The sequence below is a fragment of the Lemur catta genome, chromosome 8 (genome assembly GCF_020740605.2).
Source record: "Lemur catta isolate mLemCat1 chromosome 8, mLemCat1.pri, whole genome shotgun sequence".
Taxonomy (NCBI): Eukaryota; Metazoa; Chordata; class Mammalia; order Primates; family Lemuridae; genus Lemur; species Lemur catta.
Window position 1 is genome coordinate 1,075,419 of NC_059135.1, and position 12,042 is coordinate 1,087,460.

The following is a 12,042-nucleotide window of genomic DNA, read 5'->3' on the forward strand; positions in this document are numbered from 1 at the left end:
GGTGGCCGACTCGTCCGGCCACGCGAGCTCCAGGCCCACGCTGTGCCCTGCAGGGTGCGGGGCTGGGAGCAGCACACGCAGGGACTGAGCTGCATTCCAGCAGGTGCTGTGCGGGTGGCTGCGGGGGGCGGGGACAGAGGGAGCCGCCGTGGGGGCACCTTGCGCGGCCTGCTGAGCCCGCCGGGCGCTCTGGGCCTCTCGTGCCAGCTGCTCCTGCTGGACCTGCAGCTGCGTCGCCAGCTGTTGGGCCTCAAAGAGGCTGCTCTCCAGGGAGTCCCTCTCGGCCCTGCGGAGAGCACAGAACAGCGGGCGCGTCGCCCACGAGGCCCTGCCCGCAGGTTTCAGCGCGGAGCCTGGGCCGGGCTAGTGAATCAGAAACTGACAGGCTGTCTCGTTCATTTTGAATCTCTGAGAATCAGTTAAATCCTACATAAACATATGTTTCAGATGGAATTAAAAAACAAGTAAGAACAAAACAACTCAGAACTATAAAAACAGTAGAAAAAATATAAAAGAGTATTTTATAATCTTCTTAAGCAAGACACAAAAGCCAGAAGACAAAAATAAACAGGCCAACAGGTCTGAATATACTTAAGGAGAGGAAGGGGTAGTGTTTCTGCAGAAAAGATTCCATAAACCAACTTAAAAGACGAGGGACAGAGTTGGAGGAAAATCTACACTAAATATACAAAGGGTTAACAGCCATCATATGCAAAGAGCTCCCACAAATAAATGACAGAAAGTCAGCTATCCTACCGAAAGATAGGAAAAATGACTGTTATTCACAAAGAAAATGCAAATGGCTAAAATAACACATGAAACTTGCTTGATGTCGCTAGTCCTCAGGGAGATTCGAATCACAGTCATGCATCAGATTAGCAAAAGCTTGAAATAGTGACAACATCCAGTGTTGGCAAGGGTCTTGGAGCCCCTGGCTGGATCCCGCCTCAGTCTCTCCTCCAGCCCCATCCCCGTTCAGGGCACAGTGCATCAAAACCTTCCGGGCCCTGAGGTTTGCAGAGAGAGGTCCCCCGAGGCCAGGTTGGAACCCCCAGAAACCTCCCTCTCTGCCACACCATGGCCTGCCCCTGTGCCAGCCCCTCCCCTCATGAACACTGCTCCCCCCACGCCCCACCCCGTGCTGGCCCCGCCTGCGTCTGAGCATCCCCTGCCTGGCGCCCTTCCCACCTCTGCACGTGGAAAATTCTCCCCTTGCGTCCGCTCAAACCCTCCTCCTCCTGGGTGCCCGCCTGGTCCCCTCTAGGGCTGCGGCCTCTGCAGCTCTGACGTTAGACGTCTTTGCCTGGAGCCTGGACCCCGAGTGTATGTCCAGCCTCTCTCCACGGGAGCCCAGGGTGACTCAGCCACGGTGGGCCTGGGCAGAGGCCGGGCAGCCGGGCGTGCTCCGAGCAGGGGCGAGGCCGCGTGGGGCGGGGCCAGCAGGGACCCCCACCCATCTCGCTGGCTGATGAGTAGGCCACACTCCACGTCCTGAGAGTGGGTCCCCCATGTGGCAGCCTTGCCAGGGCCTGGCAGTGGGGGGCTCCAGGGCCTCAAGAGCTGGGTCCCCTTCATACAGCAGACCCGTGGGAGGTCCCCTCAGGAGAAGCGACTGCAGCAGGACGTCACGCACACGATTGTCATCACTGTTACCCGAGAGCTCCTCACACCTGTGGCGTCACACGCTCTGGCCCCACGAAGCCGGCCAGGTAGACACACAGTGTGCCAGGCAGGTGGCTCAGGACAAGTCCCGGAGCAGCCCTGTCGCCAGAAGCTGGGCTGGCTGTCTTGACATGCTGGCCAGCGGGCTGTGACTCTGGGGACTGCAGGGCTCAGTGGGCGGGGTCGAGTCCGGGGAGCTGCGGGGACAGGATCCAGGCTGCTGAGGGCTCTGACCAGGCTGTGTTCTGCACGGCAGACGCTGCAGGGAGGAGGGTCCTTCCCCCGCTGGCCCTCTGAGCGCCTGGGGCCCAGGAGGGCGCACGGCAGGGGTCCAACCCGGAGCAGCCTCCTTCCGGTTTCTGTCCCACTTCTGCACAGCGTGCGTTTGGAGGAGAGCTGTGTCCGTGAGGAAGTTCAAGCACCTGGGACGCTGAGGTTTCCCATGCCCCAGATTCTGGAATTCCAGGAGGGAATCTTGTCTGCAAAAAATTCTTTGATCTTCCTGAGAAGGGCCGCTGAGGCGCAGAATGCCGCCAACTTTTGGATTTCCGCGGAAGCCACAGGACCAGTTCAGCTCACCAGGCAACAGCCCACGGGCACCCACTGTTCCTGTCTGTGAGCACCATTCCAGCCTCCAGAAGTTGCCCCTTACAGTCCTGGGGTCTCTCTGCCCCACTCTTGGCCTCAGACCCTGCCCTGGCTCCAGGGATGGGCATGCAACTCAGGCCCGGCCACCAGAGCCCTGCGACTCCTGGCTCCCAGGGTTCGTACAGGGATGTCAAACAGCTCAGGCTGGCTGAGGGCAGCAGCCCTCGGGCCTTGTGGGGAGTAGGATGCAGTGTGTCTGCCAGAGGAGGCCGCCTGAGTGGCCACTGGCCACATGACCACCTCTCGGGGCAAGCAGGCCTGGGAAGGAGATCTCCCCAGAGTCAAGCAGCAGAGGGAGGGAGAGGCAGGATCCTGAGGGTACTGTGGGAGCGCCTGGATCCAGCCTTGCCTGAAGCTGGTGCACCTTGAACTCCTCAGATCCACAAGCAAGACCTTCCACATCTGCCTCCCACTGGCCGCTACTCACCACCACCTCTGTAGGATGGCGGCCCCAGGGCTCTTACTGGATTAGCCGCTTCTAGATGCTGCCCCCGCCCCAAATGCACCGTTTGTCCCTCACTCACAGCCCGTCTCACATGCGGTGACACACGTGCCCTGCCCCACATCACTGTATGAGTATCACCCCATGGTGGGCCCTCTGAGGGTGAGGCCACATGGGACACACCCTCACTGGCAGGGCTTCGGGTACCTGAGGTCAGCTGCCTCCTGGGCTGCAAGCTGGCCCTGCCTGTCCACGGCCCCCTGCGTGGCCAGCAGCTGGGCCCGCTCCGCAGACAGAGCATCCTTCTCCCGCAGGGCGCGCTGCAGGGCGTCCAGCTGGGTCTCCCGGTCCCGCAGGCTCTGTGCCAGCTGCTCCTCCAGGGTCCGTTTCTCGCACGTGAGCTGAGGGAGAAGGGAGGGGAGAGTCCCGCAGAGGAGGCGTGAGCGGGAGGGTGCGGAGGGGCCTCCGGAAGGAAAGGAAGGACGTCGGCAGAAGAGGTTTCGTGCAGAGTGGCACTGGGTGGACACAAGGAGTACTGGACCTTGGAAGTGTGTGTGTGTCTTTACAAAAGAGGGGACGTCTGCTCCGGTACCCACGAAGGGGATGGTATTGAACCGGGCGCTCCCAGAGAGGAGCCAACTGCCAGCATAAATGGCAACATTTGCTGGCCCACAGCGCCCAGGGGGCAGGAAACGTTACAGGGAAACGGCAAGAGAAGGTAACAGGTGACCACATCATTGCAGGCCGACACTTCCATCAAGAACGTCATGAAAATCTAGACAAACGTGTCACAGGAGTAAGAGGCCTCAGAGAGCCGCAAAGGCAGCTGGGACTGAAGGAGCCAAGACCTTGGAGAGGAGGGGACGCAGGGGCCAGGATCCCACCGCTGTGTCTCTCCTCTCCTCAAAGCGTGTGCTGCTCTCAGAGCCTGGGCGGAGAAACCGAGTTGCCAAGCAGAGCTTCTGGCAGTTCCACGGCCCTCAGGGGACACACACGGGGGTCCAGAGCTACCAAGGCAGAGCAGCTCTGATAAACACCCTAAGTTTCGAGTTTTATTCAGAGAAGGGTGTGGCCCCCGTATTAGTGATGAACCAGAAATAGAAAACCCCTCATAAAAACCGAAGCTCAGGTGTGAACCGTCCCAGTCACTGATTGGGTTATAGGGATGGCCCCACCTCCACTGCTGCCCAGAAGCAAAAGTAAATCCTCTCTGGAAGAAGTTCAGCATCACAAAGATCCTCAGATTATTTCTATAATTTTTGCATATGATACTTGGCATTTAAACAACACGACCAGGCGTATCCAGGGGTGAAACGGCAGGACGAGAAGCGGGCGTGTGGAGAATAGATGCAGAGCCCCCACCCTGCCATGCAGAGTGCAGAGCTACCACACACAGAAGGAAACAGCCGAGCAGCACCTTCAGGAAGAGGGACGGCAAGAGCTGGATAGTAGATATAAATAACATAATTTAAAAATACAATAACCAAAAGTAATCAATTACTGGATGGGATCAATGGCAGAGTAGACAGAGGACTGCTGATCTGGAAGACGACAGAAAGGATGTGTTCACACTGAATCACGAAGGACAAAAGGTTGGAAAACACAGAGGAGAATGTTACAGACACCTCGGCAAGGTAGGAAGGCCCATCGTGTGTGTAGCAGCGTCTCAGAAGGAGAGCGGGGAGAATATTTGAACAGATCATGCCAAGAATTTCCCAAACCTAATAAAATACCTAAAGCTATAGATTTAACAGGAACCGTAATGCCCCAGGAGGATAAATAAAAAATAAAATGTCATTTAGATACCGTAAAGTTTCTGGATACCAAAGCTAAAGAAATGTATCTTTCAAACCCAGAGGAAAAAAGGCATATTACCTTTAAATGAGCAGCAATAAGACTGACGTTTGACTTGCGAACAGCAACAATGAAAGCCAGACGGCAATGGACTGACTTTATCAAATTGCTGAAAGAAAGTAATTGCTATCCTAGTATTCTACACCCCGTGAAAATATTCTTTGAAAGTAAAGACCAGGACTTGAGGCTTCTGATCATGGTGAAGTCGATTGTCAAAGTCCAACCCTCCTACCTGGAGCAATAGGAAAGCTGTACAACATACTACCCAATAATCTGCTTGAAGGCATTAGAGAGATACCAAGCCAGTCAGGTCCCAGGGGGCTGGATTACAGAGAGGAATGTATTAAAGCGAGCCTGAAATTCTACAGCAGATTTCCCCCTTAAAGTATTCGCCAAGTCCTAAGTGGCACAGGGCCTGGATCCCAGGAACCAAGGATAAAGCTTTGGCTAAAAGGCTGGGAACCTGGCCCAAGGCTTCAGCAGGATTATGAGACTGAGGAGACACAGCTTGGAGTCCAGAGTTATCAGAGCAGCCCGGGCACGAGGTACGAATTTTCAGAGAGGAAGGAAACGCCCTGAGGTGAGCCCGAGATTCTATCTTAGGCTTTTTAATGGTGCTTTTTTACATATATTCTTATAATTCACGAGCAGTATAGGGGCAAGGGACTAAGAATCTGAATGCAAATTGGCAGCTAAGAGTCTGAGATATCGGGTAGAATTTTTGGCAGTCTTAAAGAATTGAGAAAACGAAACCTGGAGTTCAGGGCTAACCAAAGAGTAGGGGTCCTGGCACACAGCCAAGACTTCCCGTTGGAAACACAGGAGAAATATATTATACCCAGGGGTAAAGCAGAAATGGACTACTCTGCACAAACGACTGAAACGCAGTTATAAACCAGCCAAATCTCAGGCTGGATAAACGTGATCCGTTCCTACTCTGATTTCCCAAAGTCAAAAGCAAATTCCCTCTGAAAGACATTTATATCATTCAGAATCTCAAATTATCTCTATAAACCATATTTACAAAAACACAAAGTCTGTCATTCAATCAAAAATTATTAAGCACTCCAGGAGACAAGACCAAATGACTGAAAACAAAGAGATCAAAGACAATATAAATAGACACATTAGGGGATCCAGATGTTGAGATTATCAAAGACATGAAAAATATTGCAATAAATGTGTTCTGGAATATACCCAAGAAGGTGGGGAATTTCACCAGATAACTGAAATGTGTGTGTGTGTGTGTGTGTGTGTGTGTGAGAGGGAGACAGAGAGGGAGAGGTTAAAATGACCACTCACAAACCAGAGATATTAGTAACATATTGTAGGGTTTATAATAACATATATAGAAATGAAATATTAATATGTAGTCAGAAGAGCAAAAAGGATGGGAGGGATGTCTTGGTCCATTGGTGCTGCTACAACAAAATGCCTGACACTAGACAACTTGTGAAGAACAGAAATTTATTTTCTCACAGCTCGCCAGATTCAAATGACTTCATCAGTGAATTCCACCAAACATTTAAGGAAAAAATAACACTGATTTTACACAAACACTTTAAAGAAATAGAAGAAAAGGGAACACTTCCTACCTCAATTTATAAGGCCAGTATATCCTGATTCCAAATCTGACAAAGATGTTAAAAGAAAATTATAGACCAATATTCCTCATAAATATAGATGCAAAAATTCTTAGCAAAATATCATAAATTGAATCTAAAAGTATGTAACTTAGGACTAAGTAGGGTTATCTCAGGTAACCCAAGATGGGATTAACAGCCAAAAAATTAACCAGTACAATTCGCCACTTTAACAAAATAAGGAGAACAATAATACGATCATCTTAAAAGACCCAGACGTGGGATTCAATAGCCATTTGTGATTTTAAAATCTCAGATACCAGGAACGAAAGGGAACTTCCTCGATCTGACAGAGCATCTGTGAAAGGCCTACAGAGACATCGCATTTCACAGCAAAAGGCTGAATTCTTCCCTACGGTTGGGGCTGGTGGGAGGACAGCCTCCCTCACCACTTCCGTTCAACGTTGGTCTCAGGTCTCTGCGCAGTAAGAGAAGAAGAAGAAATAAAAAGGTATTGAAATAAGGCAGCAAAACTGCTGTTACTCGTAGATGACATAATTATACACATGCAAAACCCTGGCGCTGATAAGGAAATTTGTCAAGGTCACATGATTCAAAGTCAATATAGGAAACCGTATTTCTACGTACTAGTAATGAACAAGGGGGAAATAAAACTGAGACAGCAGTATAATTTACAACATCAAATCTAGGAATTAACCTAGTCAAAGTAGTGCAAGATCTCTACACTGAAAACCACAAGACATGGCTGTGAGAAATTACACACAGACATGAAAATACACGCCACACTCACAGACGGGAGACTCAGCAGTTAAGACGCTCAGTGCCCTCCGACTCACCTACAAACCCAACACCGTCCTATTCAAGGTCCTGGCAGGCTTTTTTTTGGGGGGGGAGGGGAGAGAAATCGATGAGCTGATTCTAAAATGCGTATGGGTGTAAAAAGGACTCAGAACAGCCAAAACAGTCTTGAGAAAGAACAGGTGGAAGTACTCACACTGTTCAATTTCAAGACTTACTAAAAAGCTGTACTAATCACGACAGTGTGGTTTTGGTGAAAGAATGAATAAATAGATTGATTTGCACAGATCAGCAAGTCCCACATGTATAATCAATTTATTTCAACAAGTTGCCGAGGCATTCAAGAGTGACCGGAAAGTCTTTTCAAAAATAGTGCCAGAGCAACTGGATATTTGTGTGAAAAATAATAGACCTTAGTTCCTACTTCGTACCATATATCTGTGGTTCTCATGCCTTAATGCCCATCGGAATTGCCTGGAGCGCTAATGCAAATACAGATTTCTGGGCCCTGTCCCAAGAGTTTCTGATCCAGTAGGTCTTGAATGCTCGAGAATTTGCACTTTTAACAAGTCCCAAGTGGTGATACTTAGGCTGCTAGTTTGGAGAGCACCCTTGGAGAGCCACCAACAGAACACGAAGATTAACTTGGAATGGACTGAAACGTGGGAGCCAGATGAAAACACAGGACCGTATCTTCTTGTTCTTGGGCCAGGAAAAACTTTTCAGACAGGGCCTAGAAAATACTCATCATGAAATTAAAAAAGAAATTGGTAAGTTGGACTCTGCCAAAGTTAAAATTTTCTGTCCTTTAAGAGAACATATAGACAAGCCACACGTTTGGGGAAAACACTCACAGAACATCTATCTGACAAAGTAGGACACGTAAATATCCACAACCAAAATACCAAAACCCAGTTTAAAAACTGACAAAAGACGAACACTCGGCATGAGGTGTGTGAATATCCAATGAGCACGTGAATATGTACTCAACAACATTAGGTGTTATGGAAATGAAAATTAAAACCTCAGCAACATACAACTTCACACACACAGAACAGGCAAGAAACAACAACAGACGACACCAAATGCTGACGAGGCCAAGGAGCACCTGGAGCTCTCCTGCGCTGCGGGCAGCAGAGAACAGTGATTCAGCCACTGTGGAACGCTGCTATGCAGTGTCTATAAGGTCGGCGTACACCGACCCACACGTGAGCCCACAGTTTCGCTGTGCATCTGCTGAGGAACAGTGAACATGCATGTGCATGACTTGCACAGGGAAGGTCATGCCAGCCTTGTCCATCGCAGTCCTAAACCGGAAACAGCCCGAATGTCCCACCACAGGTGGGTGAGTTAGCAAAGGAGGTGTCTTCACACCAGGGAATAAAAGAGCTTAACAAGGTGGATGAGTGACAAAGGGAAAAGACCCAAAAGGCACAGGGCAGAGTCTGAGCGGAAAGCGGCTGTGTGTCGCGGCTGTGACCTGGGCGTGGGCTGTGAGGGCTCCGCGCGCCCCACCTGGACAGACGCGCCCCTTCCAATCTGCACCGAGTCGACCCTCCTCCCGCGAAGTTGGCGGGCGGGGCGGCCGCGTGATTAGGGGGCGGGGCGGCTGCGTGATTGGCGGGGCGGCTGCGTGATTAGCGGGCGGGGTGGCTGCGTGATTAGCGGGGCGGCTGCGTGATTAGCGGGCGGGGTGGCTCCGTGATTAGCGGGGCGGCTGCGTGATTGGCGGGCGGGGTGGCTGTGTGATTAGGGGGCGGGGCGGCTACGTGATTGGCGGGGCGGCTGCGTGATTAGCGGGGCAGCTACGTGATTGGCGGGGTGGCCGCGTGATTGGCGGGACGGCCGCGTGATTGGCGGGGCGGCCGCGTGATTGGCGGGGCGGGTGCGTGGACGAGGAGTGAGCCGCCGCTGGAGAGCCCCGCCCTGCGGCTGAGGACGGGGTGGGGGAAGGGGAGGTGGGGACAGCGGAGGGCAGGCCGAGGGCTGGGCGTGCGGAAGGACGTCGCTGCACCTGAGGCCTGGGGTCCCCCGCCCCACCGAGAGGCACACCCTGGCCGCGATGTGGACAGGCCTGGCGCGAACCTGTTTCTCCGCGTGCCCCGCCCCCCGCCCCACCGGGGCAGCCCGGTCCCGCGTGCGGGCGTCGCCGGTGCTGCTGTTGCCAGCCCGCAGGACTCCCAGCAGTGGCGGGACCTGTGACCCGGCCACAGCCCTGCGGTGCGGACGGACGCTCTCACCTGGCCCACCTGCTCCTGCAGCCGGGCCTTCTCACGCCCGAGCAGGGCCGCCCGCGCCTCCAGCTGCTCCTGCTGCTGCTCCAGGCGCCCGTGCTCAGCCCGCATGCGCGCCAGCCGCTCCCGGGCGCCGGCCCGATCCCGCTCCAGCTCCTTCCGCTGCTCCCGCAGCTGGTCCCGCTCCTGCTCCAGCTGCCCGGGGCGGGAAGGCTCGGCATCCCGCCCACGCACCCTCAGCCCAGACCTGCCCTCCCTCGCCCCCCCCAAACCCGCTCCTTGCTGGGGGGGGTCAGTCCAGGAACGGAAAGTTCTGGGAGGATGGGTGGGAGGAGGGACCTGGGAGACCCAGGGCTGAGACAGTCTCTCACAGCTACACTGGGGGAAACTGAGGCCCGAGCCAGGGCCCACCCACCTGGCCCTCACCTCACCTGGAGGACCAGGTGGTTCAGGGTGGCTTTGTCGTGAGCCAGCCCTTCCAGCAGGGCGGCCATCCGAGCCAGGGAGTCCCTTTGCTCCACGCCCTCTGACCTCAGCCTCGTCACGAGCAGCTCTAGGTCAGCGTTGCTGGACTCGGCCTGGGGTGGGGGACAGCAGGGAGGCACCTGCAGGCTCCCGGCAGGGCTGCTGGTGTCAGGGCAGGAGGCAGCCCCACGCTTTGGGGCCCGGGCTCCGGGTGGGACAGGGTGGGAGAGTCCCGCAGTGGGGCGGCCTCTGGGTGTTGGGGTTCCTGCCAGAAGGGGCGCGGGGGGCCCAGGGAGCGGCCCGCAGGGTTAAGAGCAGCAAGCGGTGGGGGTGAGGCCGGGCCCAGTGGTTGGGGACGGGGGAGGCTGTCGGTGACGTTGGGAACTCCAGTGACGGCTGGGGGCCCAGGTGGGCCGGAGAGAGGGCAGAGGGAGGCCAGGGAGGCCGGGGTGGGCCGGGCGCACGCGGGGAGCAGCAGGCGTACCCGGGCCAGGGCGCGGCGCAGGCCCTCCCGCTCGCTCTCCAGGACGTCCGTCCGCAGCTGGGCCGCGCTCAGCGCCTCCCGGGCCGACGCCAGCTCCCTCCTGAGCTCCGAGGCCGTCTCCTCCAGCTGCTGCAGGTGCTCTCGCCTGAGGCCCAGGAGCAGAGGAGTGAGGCTGCCGCAGGGTGAGCTCGGCCGCCCCACGAGACCCCGGCAGGGCAGCGCCCTGCACGACCGCGGCCGCCCACAGGGCTGGGAGGCGGGGGCGGGTGGTGCTGTCAGTCCACGCGTGGCTAGGCGTGTGTACCCGCGCACACACGCTGGCGCGTCCACTGAGCAGGGCCCACAGGGTGGCCGGGCGGCACGAGGCAGGGCACTGGGCAGGGAGCAGGAGTCTGGGTCTGGGGGTGACAGTCCATCCTGGAGAGCCCTCGGCCCCCCTCACGGCCCCCGTCCTAGCGATGAGGCTGGGAACAGCCCATTCAGTGGATGAGGACGCTGAGGCCCAGGGGGACGTGAGGCCCACTGGTGGCAGAGCCGGGTCTCCGGGAGCTGCCGGCCCACCTGGCCTCTGGCGCCCCACAGCTCTGCCCCCACTGCCCCCTGCCACAGCAGCTCTTCCTTCTGCTGCACCCCCCATTCAGCCCCACCGTGTCTCCAGAGCCGCTTCTCCCTGGGAGCCGGAGGAGGTTGGGAAGGAGCACAGGGCCCCGGTCGCATTCAGGGCACAGAGGGAGCCGTGAGGCACACAGGTTCTCCCCCCAGGCCAGCCTCTGCGGGGAGGAGGGGACAGTCCCCTCCCCACATCCCTCCCCAGCTCCAGCCTGACCCTGGGGTCACACGCCCTGTGCAAAGCTGCGCTTGGCATCTGCCCACCCTCAGGGCCCTCGCTTGTCACCCGCATCAGAACCTGAGTCCCAGTGCTCCCCTCCCACCCTACGCCTTCCCACGTCCCCTGGGCCTGGCCCTGTACCCCGAGCCACGGCCCACTCGCCCGCCCCCTTCTCCCCAGCAACCTCCTGACACCTTCCCACTGTGACGCGGGCCCTGCCAGCTCAGCGGATGCCCCGTCTCACCCTGCACATGCCTGGGCCCTGCGGAGAAGGCCCTTCCTGCCCCTCCAGGCCACATGCCCCCCCCCCGGGCTCCCTGCACTTTGCCCAGATCCCCACCCCCCACATGAGGCTGGCAGATCCACCTGCGTCTCTGTGCCCACCCCCCTGTGCCCCTCAAGGGCGGGATTGGGCTCCCAGCACCCAGTACAACCGGCCACATGGAGCAGGAGAGGCCTCGGCCTCCCCGGCTGCCGTGGGTTGTCTCTGCTCCCTGCGGGGTGGGCCACCTCTTCCCTCTCTCCGCCTCCTGCAGGAAGCCTTCCTGACCTTCCACTCACCCAGCTCACGCCCAGCCTGACCCCACACCCCTGCTCGGAGCAGGGCAGATGTGGGAAGCCCGGCTGAGCCTCTCGCTTGGGACTCACAGGCCCTGGGGGCTCGTGTCACGGCCCCTCACCACCAACCCAGGGCAGCAAGACTTGCACAGAAGCATCCAGAGGGCCTCATGGCCCACCGTACCCAGAGCCACCAGATCCGCTGGACCAGGGGGGCACACAGGCCACCCAGTGGGGTGGGGGAAGTGGGGTTTTATGTGCAATTTTTGAGGATGGGTGAGACCCCAGGAGCAGGAAGGGAGGATTTCGGCCTAGAGGGATCGGCAGGGGGGGCCTGGCAGCCAGGCTGAGGCAGGAGACAGAGCAGAGCCTGAGGGACGAGTGGGGCCTCATGGGGCCGCGTGGGGCAGGTGAAGGGCAGCCGGGCGCACTCGGTCTCCACTGTGGGACGGGGAGTCCAGGAT

At 56.7% G+C, this 12,042-nt stretch overlaps 1 protein-coding gene across 1 annotated transcript in view; it reads right to left on the reverse strand.

Moving 5' to 3' along the window:
• Positions 1-12,042, reverse strand: part of CROCC2 (ciliary rootlet coiled-coil, rootletin family member 2) — a 53,830-nt gene that overhangs the window by 29,491 nt on the left and 12,297 nt on the right. Inside the window, 5 exon segments of the mRNA XM_045559507.1 lie at positions 159-286; positions 2,960-3,153; positions 9,249-9,437; positions 9,674-9,820; positions 10,192-10,336. Of these exon segments, the coding sequence (XP_045415463.1) occupies positions 159-286; positions 2,960-3,153; positions 9,249-9,437; positions 9,674-9,820; positions 10,192-10,336 (803 nt within the window).